The sequence below is a fragment of the Cryptosporidium muris genome, genomic scaffold (genome assembly GCF_000006515.1).
Source record: "Cryptosporidium muris RN66 scf_1106632353999 genomic scaffold, whole genome shotgun sequence".
NCBI classification, from domain to species: Eukaryota; Apicomplexa; class Conoidasida; order Eucoccidiorida; family Cryptosporidiidae; genus Cryptosporidium; species Cryptosporidium muris.
The window spans coordinates 850,500-863,384 of NW_002196571.1; the positions used below are offsets into that span (position 1 = coordinate 850,500).

Below are 12,885 nucleotides of genomic sequence, written 5' to 3' on the forward strand. Positions count from 1 at the left end.
AATCATATAGGCTAGATATTTATATAATTTGTAATAACTATTTAAATATATTAAAAAAGTATATTTAGATACTATTGGAAATAAAAATAGATCCCTAGGGTATAATTATTAATATAGTTATATATTAAAATTTTATCTATTAGATTTTATTCTCTTATTTTATTTGTTATATTTTTATTTTTTAAATAATTTTAAATACTTTAATTAAGTACTCTTAAACTTTACCACCCCCCCCCCCTTTTTTTTTATTTTATTTTATTCTTTATATTAACTATTAACTATTTTTTATGTTTTCTCCTCTAATACCAATACTAATAACTAATATCTATATAATTATATATTCTTAATGGAAAAGTATATTATTAAGGCTAAAATTGGTGAGGGTGGAAGTGGAGAATGCTGGTTAGCTGAATCTATTAAAGACAAATGCAAGGTTGCTATTAAAATTATCAATATTAGTAATATTAATGAAGTAATAAAATGTAGAGCTATACATGAGACTAAAATATTAAGTATGATTAAACATCAAAATATTATTGAAGCATTTGAATCATATTCAAGTCAAAATATGATCTGTATTATTATGGAATATGCAGATAAAGGAGATCTCAATAAATTTCTAAAAATAAGACGAAATAAAACAGAATATCTAACAGAAAATGAAGTTATGTTTATATTTTTACAAATCTTAATGGGAATTAAATCTCTTCATGAAAGGGATATTGTACATGGAGATATTAAGACAAATAATATTGTTTTATTTTCAAATGGTCTAGTAAAAATATCTGATTTTGGTTCATCTAAAATTGAATATTTTGATAAAAATTTACAATTTAAAAATACTTCATATAGTTCAGATCTAAATAAATTGATAATAGGAACACCACATTATATGGCACCTGAGACTTATTCTGAAAATATTTGTAATATAAATAGTGATATTTGGAGTTTGGGTTGTATACTTGTTGAACTTTGTTTACTTTATCCAATATTTGAAAAATTATCTTTTCATGAATTACTTATCTTTTCTTTACATAATAAAGACAAATTTCAAGAATTAATATTTAATTGTATAGAAGATTTTAAAATAGAAAAAAGATATTCTAAAGAATTATATGAATTATGTAAATTATTATTAAATATTGAACCTGAATTAAGACCTAAATTTAGTGATTTATTTAAAAATAATAATTATATAAGAAATTATATGTCAATATTTTTAAAATCAGCTATAAAATATGATTGGATTCATTATATTGAAATTGAAAAAATTTGTAATGAATATAAAATATTAAAAATAGAAAAAAATGAATTTGAATTTGGAAATAATTATCCATGGAAAAATTATAATATTAATAATTTAATTGAAAATATTGATGGAAATGAAAAACTTGATATTTGGTTTAAAAATAAAGAAATAGAATTTTATAAAAATAAAGATGAGATATCAGATAATATATTATTACTTGAAGATGATAAAATATCTGAATATGAATATCCAGATATAAGAACTATTTTACAAATATTAGAGATACGTGGAAGATTGAAACCAAAGAAAATTTTAACTAAAGAACAAATTTTAACACAATTAAATATAATGACATCATTTTTTAGTACTCAATTAAATTCTTTAAATAAATGTAGAATTACTCATAAAAAAAGTGATAAAATAATTAATATGTCACCAATAAAACCTGTGCTTACAACTGTACCTGTTCATAATTCTTCAAGATTAATCAATAATAAATTAAATAAATATCGTCAAAAAAAATATCTTACTACATTAAAAAATAAAAATATTGAAGAGAATAAAAAAATTGATTTAAAATTAAAATTAAATAGACAGTATCATAGAGAAGAATTGAAAAAAATTATTAAACAAGGAAGAGAAAAGAAAAAAATGACAATTAAAAATAATGATATTCAAATATATTTACCAAAAAATGAATTAATATTGAATAATAAAGATATTGAACATAATATTGTATCTCAAGATTTAAATCAAGATATAGAAAAGAATTTATTATCAATGAATAAAACATCTCATAATTTAAAAGTATCTTGTGAGGAATTTCAATCACCTACACATCAAAAAGAATGTTTCGAAATTAAATGTTTATTAGATAAATCAAATGAGGAATTTCAACAAAAAAAAAAAATAGAAGATATTGAGAAAGATAAACATAAACATATTGAAAAAGATAAATATAAAGATTATTTTATACAAAATGATAATATTAAGTTTGAAAATAAATTACAAGAAGATTCTCAATATCTTCAATCAATTAGAAAACAACAAGATTATACAAGATATAGTACACCAAGAGATAATATAATATTACAAAATGTAGAAGATAATTTTGATTCCACAAAAACTGATTTTAATTTAATATTACATAAAAGAATTCAAGAATTACGTGAAGAATGTATTAAACAATTTAATAATGAAGGTTTATTTGAATGGGTATTAAAAAGTCTTAAATCTTCTATATCTATTGATGAAAATATACATATGGATCTTGTTCAAGAATTACATAGATACTTTACACAAAATCAAATAGAATCTATCTTAGAACTTCTTAAAAGTGAGATTGAATTAGAAAATCTTAAGTAATTATTATTATTATATATGGTTATATTTTAGATTAATAAAAGTTCGTTTTGTACATAAATTCTCATTATATTCTCTTATTTTTATTCAATACAAATTATTTAAAACCGCTTCTATTAAATCATATTAGATTAATGTCAGAAAATTCACAATTACATCCATTATTTAGAGATGAAATTCCTACAAAGGATGAATTAACATCAAATAATGTATATTCTGCCTTAGTAGAAATCAATTCAGAAAATTCTAATCAAGATGAAACTATGTTTGAATATGATCCAAATAATTATAAAGAAAGAAGTATTGAAGATATATCCCAAGATCAAGTATTTAATTCTTTAAAAACTCGTAAGTATAATGGTAAATATCAATTACATCTTGAAAGACTTAAGAAAACTAGAAGAAGTAGGAAAAATCAATCATTTATAAAATATCAAGTACCAATACAAGCTAAGAGTAAAACCCTAAATTTTAATATAGCAACTCAAAAAAAAGATCGTGAAATTTCAGAATTAGAGATATGTATGTCACTATGGTCAAAAAAAAGTTTTTAACCTATAATAGAATTTTTCTTTTCTTTGGAAATATATTATTACTTTATTATTATTAAATAAGACTAAGAATTAAGAATTTTATTCTACTTTTATATTTTATTTTAATTTATCTTCACATTAAGTAAAATTAATAGAAATTAATATAAGATATTTTTATCTTTAGTATATATTTTATTATTATATAAGAGTAATAGCTTAATATTAAATAACTGAAGACCCTAAATTAAGTAATAAGAATTATTCTTGTAACTTTGGGATATATAAATAATAAATAATAACTTGAAGATATATATTGAAGTGATATTAATATAATATTCCAATAAAAATAAAATTATATTATAAATTTGGAAAATAATATAAGATCTCATATTAGAGTATTAAATGTAAAATGATCCTTAAGATAAATTATTAATATTTAATTAGATAATAAATTTATAACAAGTATTCATATTATCTTTATTTATTAATTTATTACAATTTTATATATTTAGGAAAGATTTTTATTTTAGAAGATATAATATGGATAACCTTTTATTTAATAATATTTTATATAAGAAACCAAATTATCTCGTAATTAATAATAATAAAGAAGTAATTTATTATAAATTTTATATAAATAGATTTTATTAATATTTATTAATGGAATCTAAAATTAATATTAATTTTAAAATTAGTTTTAAATATTTACAAGACATTATTAAGACAAGTTAGAAAAGAAAAAAAAAAAAAAAAAAAAGAGAAATGGTCAAATTTTAAGTTATGATTTTTTTTGGATCTTTATAAAATATAATGAAATAAAGAATATATAACTATATATATACAATATTACCCAAAATTATTGGAAAAAAACATTTATGTTAGAATTATAATATTAAATAAAGCCCTAAATCAAGCGTATTATTAAATAATATTTAAATAATTTCCAAATTATAAGTACTATTACAGTTGGATATTATTACTAATAAATGTATATGATGAATATTTTTACCATTTTTATTGATTATATTACTATTCAAAACCGCTTTGAAACTTTTATTTTAGCGCAGCAATAATAATGAAATATAGACAATTATCCTTATAAGGAATTTACAAGGGTTTATAGTTCCTTACTTATAAAAGGTAAAATTTAAGGTATTACCACTTATATAAAACAAAATGAGTGGAAAAGATACTTTTATGGGTGGAGAAGATGTAGGTGCTATAATTTTTGATATTGGTAGTTATATGACTAAAGTAGGTTATGGTGGTGAAGACTGCCCAAGACAAGTATGGCCATCTGTTATAGGGATAAATGAAGAAAAGAAATATTATCCACTAAATTTTTTAAGTTATCGTGAAAATATATCAGTTGAGCCATGTTATAATATTGTTAATAATGATATACAATTAAATACACAAGTATTTGAAGATATTATTGAAATATCAAGTGGTAAATATGGATTAGGAATATTAATTAATGAACATCCTATATTATTAACAGAACAGACTAAACATAATAGGATTTTAAGAGAAAAAGAGGTAGAAATATTATTTGAAAAATTTGATGTACCAGCTTTATATTTAGCTAAAAGAGCTGTTTTAAATGCTTTTGCTGTTGGAAGGTCATCAGGATTAATTGTAGATATTGGTGCTGCTTTTACATCTATATCCCCCGTTATTGATGGTTATACTTTACAAAAGTGTACATTTGAATATCCTATAGCTGGAGATTTTTTAGATAAACAAATATGTAAATATTTAAAACAAGATAAACAATTAGATATTATACCAAATTTTGCAATTAAAAAAACTGTTTATAAGGATAGAGCTCCAATATATAATTCTGTAGATTTATCAAATGTTCATAATTCATATATTAACTATGGGAAAAAAGAAGTTTTAAGAAATATTAAAGAATCTATTTGTCGTTGTGCAGAAAATGAGGAATTAGCTAAATCAAATACATCATTAGCTACATCTACATTTGAATTACCTGATGGTACATTAATTGATTCAGAACCAATAGGTATAAGAGTATCAGAATGTTTATTTAATCCAGAATTTGCAATTTTAGATAATAATAATAATATAAAACATAATTTGGATAATTATCCAGGTTTATGTATTGCTATTGCAAATACTGTTATTGCTAGTGATATTGATATAAGAAGAGATTTATTAGGTGCTGTTATTTTAACTGGTGGTACTTCTATTTTACCAGGATTAACAGATAGAATATCTAGAGCACTTATTGAAGATGATAAATTATTGGGTGGTCCAAAATTAAAGATAATTTCACCAAATACAACAAATGAAAAAAGATTTTCTTCATGGATTGGTGCAAGTATATTAGCTTCTTTAGGAACATTTCAACAGATGTGGATGAGTAAACAAGAATATTTAGAACATGGTTCTCATTTAGTTGAAAGGAAATGTGCTTAGTATGAATAGGATCTTAAAATTAATAGTAATAATTATTTGAAATAATATATTTCAATCCCGCTAGAATAACTTTTATTAATATTATTTAAAATTAGAAATATTATTATTTAAATATCCTTTATCCTTTATAATATATATATAGATTATGAATAATTCTATATATCAAGAATATATAAAGGATATGATTTTGACTACATCTAATTATTTATTAGATGATCAAAGACCTCAACAAGATGAAACTATTGTATATATTTTTAATAATGATAATACATTTGAAATATTGTCATCCTTTACAAAATATAATATAATTCAAGTTTCCTCTGGTTTAAATCATATTTTATTTTTAGCTGATTTTGGTCAAATATTTTCTTATGGTAAAGGAGATTTTGGACAATTAGGATTAGGAGATATTATTAAATCAACTAAAGAACCAATTTTAATAGAATCTTTAACAAATATTAAAAAAGTAGTATGTGGTAATTGTTATTCTATAGCTTTAGATAATATGGGACAAATATATAGATGGGGATTATTAAATATAAAAAAAGATCCTTATTTTTATCCTATAAAAATGTATGATAATATTCAACATTTTAATTGGAGTAATATTGTTATAGATATGGATGCAAAAGGAGATAAAGCCTGTTTTGGTATGAATGATGGAGTAATATTATTATGGAATTCTGATCATGATAATTTATGTAAGATAGGAATATTAGAAAATACAAATATTTTTAGAATATCATTAGGTAAATATTTTTGTTTTATATTAGATAATAAACATCAATTATATGTTTGGGGTGATAATACATATGGTGAATTTTTGGATAATAATATAATTGAAATTAATAGATTAAAATATCCAAATTTCTATAGAGTTAATATTGAATCTTGGGGATTTTCTACAAAAAGAGATGATTATATATATAATAATCAAGATAATTATTCTAAAGATTATATTATTAAAGATATTTGTTGTGGTGATAAACATTCTTTAATATTAGATTCAAATAATATTATATGGTCATTAGGTGATAATACATATGGACAATGTGGTGTTCCTTTAGAAATTATCCCACCAGATAAACCAAAAATGGTTATTCAATATAAACAGAATATAGGAAATGTAATTATAGCTTGTGGATGTAAAACATCAGGTATTGTTTCTCCAATGGGTAAATTATTTACTTGTGGTATTTTATCTTGTAATATATTAGGAAATGATGTAAAGTTACCTGGTATTTCAAAATATTCACAATATGATATTTATCCTAATAAACTAAAATTAGAATATTCATTATTACATAAAAATGTACAACTTGTATGTTTTGGAGAACATAATATGATTGTTATTGTTAAATAATTATCAATTTTATTTAACAGTAGTTATTAAATTTATTTTCTTTAAATGAGAATTTTAATTATTATATATTTAATATTGGAAGTATTATTTATTAATAAGATATTTAATAGCAAAACTAAATAAGAATATTTTGATTATCTAAAATTAATTTACAACTTTTTTTTTTCTTGTTGAGGTAAATTAACTAATATTTTGTAATTGGAGCCAAAGAATTTAATAAAAATCACTTTTTTTATTTTATAACTAGTTAAAATTAGATTCAAGTTTAAACTAGAGTGGTGTTTATTATACAAGAAAATATAATAATCTAATTAATATTTAATATTTAACTTTTTTTTTTGGATTGTGGTAAATTATAGAATAATTATAGTGAATATTTTGGAATAATATATTGTCTTTTATATAAAGAGCTTTTTAAATATTAATTGAGATTCTATTATAAAATTATTAATAAATATTAAGTTATATAACTTAAAAACTTTTTTTCTGATTATTTATTATAAATAATCGATTTAAGTTTTATTTTTCTTTTTTTTTTATATTGGATATATTTAAATTGTTTAAAATATATTAATATATATGAACTTTATTTTTATTATATTATGGTTTTTATTTATTAAGATAAATGCAAATTATTAAATATTTAATATTAATATGTTTTAATAATGTTGACAAAATATTTAACATCTTCAAATTCATATAATTTAATAAAATATTTATCAAAAATTGGAGTTTTTGCAAAACTAAGCGAATCAAAATCAATTGAGACAAGTTGGGAAAATTTAATGAATAATGCAAAAAAAGTAAGCGATACAAATACATATAATAAAATAAAAGATATAGATTGGGATTATTGGGAATTAAATATTCAGAATAAGGTATTACTTGAACCAATAAAATCTACATATATACATGAGACATTAAAAATATGTAATATTTTAGATGAAATAGATAAAATTTATACTAATAAAGAAAATAAATTAATTAAAGATGAAAGGATAAAAGAATATAAAGGGATTTGGAAGTTATATAATATATGTATTGAAAAATGTAAAAATAGTGTAATGAAATCTAAAGAAATATTAGAATTAGGAATTCAATCATTATGGATGATGGATAATCAAGATATTCAAGATGAATTATCTGACAATAAATTTCTTGAAATAGATAATTATTGGAGAAATTATGTTTATCAAATGAGTGTATCAGATCCAGAATTATATCAAGGTTTTGATCCTTTAAGCAATGAAGGAATTCAGGAATATAATACAAGGGTTGAAAATTTTATAGATAGAATGAATAAAAGAGATCTTATGAATCCAAGATCAAAAAATATTGAACAATATTCATCTTCAGAATATTATGATATATATAGACAAGCTTTTCTTGAGCATATGTTATATTATTTAATACGTACTGGAGATTCATATAGAATATTTCCAGAAATACCACCATGGGAATGGTTAGTTGATATTGAAAAATTACGTTATTATTATATTCAAGTTGCTCAACCTCGTAGAAGATCTAAACAATTAGAAAAATATTTGTTATTTTTACCTTTAGAATATACCCCTTCAAATTTACTTGAAGGTGAAGAATATTATCAAAAATTATTTAATTATGAATTTAAAACAACTTATACAATATTTTCAAGATTAATGGCATCTTATATGTTATTTGTTGAACCATATATTCCAGTTCAAACAAATTCAGCTATGTATAGAGCTTTATTAATTGATAATGGAAAAGGACAATTTTTTTCTTTTGGTGATGATATTAATTGTTTATATTATCTCCCAAATAGGAATCCAGATTTAAGAGATAAATTAGAAGAAAATAATATAGAATTTAATAAAGAGAATATAGATATGAATATTAATAAAAATAATATAAGTAAGTTATTTAGTAATTTATCTATATTTTATAAAGATGATATGTCCCCAAAATCTTGTTGGGATACATGGTATACTTATTTAAATATTACTGGTCGTAAATTAAAACCTGAATATGTAGCAATTAATGAGATATTTCTTAATATATTAGAAAAACGAGGTTGTGATTGGTTTAAAATGAAGAATGAAACAATATCTAATGCATTTCTAAGAAGATTTGAAGAAACTACTACAAAATGTAATCAATTATGTGAAATTATAAATGATTATTTAGAAGATATAAAATCTAGGATACAAAAAAAAGTTTTTATAGAATGGAAGGATATTCCAAGAAAAATCAATGAAATAGAAGAGAATTATATTCAGGAGATTCATTTATATAAAGATTATATTTCAAGAAATGATAAAGTAATAGGATCTCAAGAAAGTCAAGATAAAACTGAATTATTTTTTTCTGTATTAAATAATGAAAAAAAATTACTTGAATTTTTGGGAAATCAAGATTTTATAGTAATAGATGAAAATAAATCAATTTGTAATTCTCCTGAATATATTAAAAGTAAGATAAATGGTTAAATATTTAGATATAAGGAAAGATTTTTAAAGTTTTGAATTTAGTTATAGATTTATATATTATACATTTGTAATTTATTTTACTTATAATTTTTTATATATTTTAAATATAAATATAATGAAATATTTAAAGATTTTATAATAGTATATTATACTATTAGTACATTTAGAAATATTTGGTCTGTAAATAATATAAAGTTAAGAATAGTTATAATTATATATATAATTTTATTATATCTAATAATATATATTTAATTCATTTATATTATTTATACCCTTAAAATTACTTTCTAAAATTCTTTTCTTTATTTTAGATTTGCCTCACCATTATATTCACTAGTGTGGATATATAATACTTAAGTTTTATATAAGGATTAAGTTAATAATAATATATTTAATATACTATATTTTCTTTAGAAATGGTATTTATATCAATATTTTTAATATTTATTTTAGGATCTTTTTATTTATCTAAACAACAAGTGGTGGTATCTAAACAAAAAGTGTGTTTAAATGGAAACTGTAAAACAATGTTAAATGGTAATTTTGTATTACAGAATAATCAGGTGTGTATATTAATAGTGTAATGTGTAAATATTTAATTACTTATATAATTTATGTATATAAATAGAATGTTTCATTAAATTTTGGAGCAAACAGTGTTGAAGGAATAGATGCTAAGGATATTGACCCTGGGTCTAATGGATTTCAACTAAAAATAGAGAAATCACCAATTTTAATAGCTTATGATCTAACATATATGGCAACACTTTATCATGATTTTGAAGAAGATATAAAACTTTTTTCATATACCCAAGTTAATTATAATCCAACAGGTTTTTGTTATGATGATATTAGGAATTGTCAAAAGGTTCGAAATCAATATTTATACGGTACTCCAAATCGTAAGTAAATAAATATAATATAGATATAAAATATAAAAAGATCTTATTTATTTAATAATTCTTTTTCTTTTTGGTTTTGCATTTAGTTCCACCTGGTCAAACTAATTGGAATAAAGATTCACCTGTTCCACCAGGTTCCCAAGGGGTTTGTTGTTGGTGTCCTGAGTTATATATTACTGTAAGTATAAGAAGATATATATATATATATATTAATAACATTGATTTTATATGTTTTTTAGTTAAATACTAATGCACCATATTCAAGAGCTACATTACATTGTACTTGGATCCGTAAGTAAAATATAGTAATTATATTGATAATGTAATAAAAAAATATATTTATTTTTAGAACAAAGACTCTGGTGGAATGTATATTTGTCAAAATCTTGTCCTGTTTGGATACCTCCTTGGTGGACTGCTCTTAGAATAGGAGGATGGAATTGGCAATATTCATTAAATACAAGTTTATCTTGGTTTAGTCCAAATAATTCATCAATTGAAGAATTATCTAGTATTTCATCTGTAACAAAAGAACAGGAATGTATAAAGAAAAATAAACAAACTAATTTAGATTGTGGTCGTTTAAGACACAATTATTCTGGGACTCAGATATCAATGCATATATTAAATTCTTCATCTCCATCTTTCTATGACCCAGATTTTGGTGCTACAATACAAGTGATTAGTTCAGGTCCTCCATTTGGTAGTGCAAATGCTAAAGATTTAAATGGATTTGTAATGTTACAGCCTACATATGTTCCTCCTGGGATGCCACCTAGTTTTGAAATACCAATTCTAAATAATTATTGTAGTTCTAAGAGTATAAAATGTAATGAAAGTGATATTTATTGTAATCCTAATAATTGTTTGAAACCAACTTTAATACTTCCACCCGATACAGTCGATTTTACTGGAGTATCTTGTAACAAAATAGCTTCTAGTATATATACATGGAGTTCAGTAAATGGAAGATTTTGTTATCATCCACCATTAACATGTCAAAATGTTCAAATTGCAGATTATTATAAAAAACTTATTAAGGATCAAACTTCTGGTAAAATTTCAGAATTTTCTGTTGAAGCACAAAATTCTGGGGAACCTCAGCTAATTATTACTCCGAGTAATTATAATAGCAGTAATATGATAAGTGATGATAATAATTCTACACTTCAGTTTTATCTGGGATATGTTTTTGATTCTATATTTGATACTGAAATAATGTTTTCTGTGGAAGCTTCTTCAGTATCATGGGTTGCCTCTGCTGCTCCTGGTATAATTACTTATATAGAACCACCCCCAATAGAATCTTGTTTTGCTATGGGATATACTGGATGTCCAATAAAAATATATGTTCGAAATAGTGGTAAGTTTACTATATATTTTGGAAATTAAATGTAATAATTGAAGATAAATAAATAGATCAAAAAATTAATATTAAAATTGGAAAGTATTAGAATTGTATTAATATCTGATATATACCTATTATTAAAATTTTTATCTGTAATAAGGAGTTAACTACTTTTTCAACTTTCCAAATATATATATTTATATATCTAATATATAATTTGAGTTTAATATTAACTTATTAATTTTTTTACTTAGGGACTTTTGAGTCTGGTTTTGTAGTTCAAATTCCATATTGTACAAAGGATTCGAAACCAACAAATGAGGTAATAAATAAAATTGGATTTTTTTTATTTATATAATTAAATTGTATTTATTCATAATTATAAATATTTTAGGTTAATCCTATTATGGCACAATCAAGAAGTATTAAAGCACAGTCTACTGGAGTTTTTACATTTATTATAGGAGTGTCTGTGACTTCTGGAAGCAAATATGAATGTACTGTAAGTCAATACAATTTATCTAAAAAATATATACAAAGTTAAAATGAATTTTATTTCTTTTATTTAGGCTGTTTTATATAATTCATTTTCCATACATCTTGATCAACATCTATTTACATTTTCAACTCAATCTTCACCAGTAAGTTAATTTGATTATATATCTTTATATTAAAAATCTAATAATATATTATTACAATTTACTATATTATTTTCTTTTATTAAAATTATATAAAGATTACTTTGGCAGGTTCAAGAGCAGTAATAGGACAAGCCCTGGTAAACATAACTTCATTAACAAATGAAAAATATCCATCTATATTTACAACAAATCCATGCCTAGCTTGCAAATCAAATTTTTGGTGTATAATTGCTAATTGTAAGTTTATATTAAAATAATTCAAATATTTATATCAAATTACTTATAACTTATTTACTCTGAAAAAAAAATTGTAAATTTTAGTTGGAGCCTGCGTTAGATTAGGCCTTAAATTAGCTGGTATTATATTAGCAAGTATAATAGGATGTCTTGTATTATTTAAAATAATTGGATGCTTGATTAGTATATATGGAGCTTCAAATAAGATCAGGATTCAAAAGAATAGTAATCTAAAAAATGATGATTGGGAATATTATGATGAAGCTCCAGTTTATCAACCTCGTGTTTTAAATTATAAATCTAGGTCAAAGAAATAATAAATAATAATAAAACAAAATTA

General features: G+C 21.5%; 6 protein-coding genes across 6 annotated transcripts, besides 38 other annotated features; all 6 read left to right on the forward strand.

Moving 5' to 3' along the window:
* Positions 1 to 15: 15 nt before the first annotated feature.
* Positions 16 to 67: a sequence feature (AT_rich).
* Positions 68 to 100: 33 nt separating this feature from the next.
* Positions 101 to 208: a sequence feature (AT_rich).
* A 30-nt stretch (positions 209 to 238) lies between these two features.
* Positions 239 to 289: a sequence feature (AT_rich).
* A 57-nt stretch (positions 290 to 346) lies between these two features.
* CMU_026160 (NEK Ser/Thr kinase family protein) lies at positions 347 to 2,614 on the forward strand (the record flags this gene model as incomplete). The annotated part of the gene is made up of 1 exon (XM_002139922.1): positions 347 to 2,614. The coding sequence occupies one exon, from the start codon at positions 347 to 349 to the stop codon at positions 2,612 to 2,614; it is 2,268 nt and encodes a 755-aa protein (XP_002139958.1).
* Positions 1,056 to 1,144: a sequence feature (AT_rich).
* Positions 1,173 to 1,375: a sequence feature (AT_rich).
* Positions 1,403 to 1,438: a sequence feature (AT_rich).
* Positions 1,739 to 1,841: a sequence feature (AT_rich).
* Positions 2,149 to 2,254: a sequence feature (A-rich).
* Positions 2,612 to 2,654: a sequence feature (AT_rich).
* Positions 2,655 to 2,745: 91 nt separating this feature from the next.
* CMU_026170 (uncharacterized protein) lies at positions 2,746 to 3,165 on the forward strand (the record flags this gene model as incomplete). Its single annotated transcript, XM_002139923.1, has 1 exon — positions 2,746 to 3,165. The coding sequence occupies one exon, from the start codon at positions 2,746 to 2,748 to the stop codon at positions 3,163 to 3,165; it is 420 nt and encodes a 139-aa protein (XP_002139959.1).
* Positions 3,166 to 3,193: 28 nt separating this feature from the next.
* Positions 3,194 to 3,350: a sequence feature (AT_rich).
* A 71-nt stretch (positions 3,351 to 3,421) lies between these two features.
* Positions 3,422 to 3,511: a sequence feature (AT_rich).
* Positions 3,512 to 3,565: 54 nt separating this feature from the next.
* Positions 3,566 to 3,852: a sequence feature (AT_rich).
* A 24-nt stretch (positions 3,853 to 3,876) lies between these two features.
* Positions 3,877 to 3,907: a microsatellite.
* A 34-nt stretch (positions 3,908 to 3,941) lies between these two features.
* Positions 3,942 to 3,993: a sequence feature (AT_rich).
* Positions 3,994 to 4,060: 67 nt separating this feature from the next.
* Positions 4,061 to 4,087: a sequence feature (AT_rich).
* A 233-nt stretch (positions 4,088 to 4,320) lies between these two features.
* CMU_026180 (actin family protein) lies at positions 4,321 to 5,586 on the forward strand (the record flags this gene model as incomplete). Its single annotated transcript, XM_002139924.1, has 1 exon — positions 4,321 to 5,586. The coding sequence occupies one exon, from the start codon at positions 4,321 to 4,323 to the stop codon at positions 5,584 to 5,586; it is 1,266 nt and encodes a 421-aa protein (XP_002139960.1).
* Positions 5,211 to 5,246: a sequence feature (AT_rich).
* A 13-nt stretch (positions 5,587 to 5,599) lies between the features above and the next one.
* Positions 5,600 to 5,638: a sequence feature (AT_rich).
* An 18-nt stretch (positions 5,639 to 5,656) lies between these two features.
* Positions 5,657 to 5,701: a sequence feature (AT_rich).
* Positions 5,702 to 5,731: 30 nt separating this feature from the next.
* On the forward strand, positions 5,732 to 6,949 carry CMU_026190 (regulator of chromosome condensation family protein; the record flags this gene model as incomplete). The annotated part of the gene is made up of 1 exon (XM_002139925.1): positions 5,732 to 6,949. The coding sequence occupies one exon, from the start codon at positions 5,732 to 5,734 to the stop codon at positions 6,947 to 6,949; it is 1,218 nt and encodes a 405-aa protein (XP_002139961.1).
* Positions 6,414 to 6,448: a sequence feature (AT_rich).
* Positions 6,504 to 6,553: a sequence feature (AT_rich).
* Positions 6,942 to 7,101: a sequence feature (AT_rich).
* A 142-nt stretch (positions 7,102 to 7,243) lies between these two features.
* Positions 7,244 to 7,289: a sequence feature (AT_rich).
* Positions 7,290 to 7,383: 94 nt separating this feature from the next.
* Positions 7,384 to 7,677: a sequence feature (AT_rich).
* CMU_026200 (uncharacterized protein) lies at positions 7,615 to 9,417 on the forward strand (the record flags this gene model as incomplete). The annotated part of the gene is made up of 1 exon (XM_002139926.1): positions 7,615 to 9,417. The coding sequence occupies one exon, from the start codon at positions 7,615 to 7,617 to the stop codon at positions 9,415 to 9,417; it is 1,803 nt and encodes a 600-aa protein (XP_002139962.1).
* Positions 7,869 to 7,938: a sequence feature (AT_rich).
* Positions 8,546 to 8,581: a sequence feature (AT_rich).
* Positions 8,783 to 8,877: a sequence feature (AT_rich).
* Positions 9,418 to 9,465: 48 nt separating the features above from the next.
* Positions 9,466 to 9,688: a sequence feature (AT_rich).
* Positions 9,689 to 9,793: 105 nt separating this feature from the next.
* Positions 9,794 to 9,869: a sequence feature (AT_rich).
* Positions 9,870 to 9,944: 75 nt separating this feature from the next.
* On the forward strand, positions 9,945 to 12,862 carry CMU_026210 (uncharacterized protein; the record flags this gene model as incomplete). Its single annotated transcript, XM_002139927.1, has 10 exons — positions 9,945 to 9,980; positions 10,046 to 10,319; positions 10,406 to 10,497; positions 10,559 to 10,610; positions 10,669 to 11,682; positions 11,922 to 11,989; positions 12,062 to 12,169; positions 12,237 to 12,308; positions 12,404 to 12,545; positions 12,630 to 12,862. 10 exons carry the CDS (start codon positions 9,945 to 9,947, stop codon positions 12,860 to 12,862), a joined length of 2,091 nt encoding a protein of 696 aa, XP_002139963.1.
* Positions 10,006 to 10,044: a sequence feature (AT_rich).
* Positions 10,325 to 10,379: a sequence feature (AT_rich).
* Positions 10,512 to 10,565: a sequence feature (AT_rich).
* Positions 10,616 to 10,667: a sequence feature (AT_rich).
* Positions 11,705 to 11,761: a sequence feature (AT_rich).
* Positions 11,853 to 11,916: a sequence feature (AT_rich).
* Positions 11,991 to 12,060: a sequence feature (AT_rich).
* Positions 12,314 to 12,402: a sequence feature (AT_rich).
* Positions 12,551 to 12,602: a sequence feature (AT_rich).
* Positions 12,857 to 12,885: part of a sequence feature (AT_rich) that runs on past the window's edge.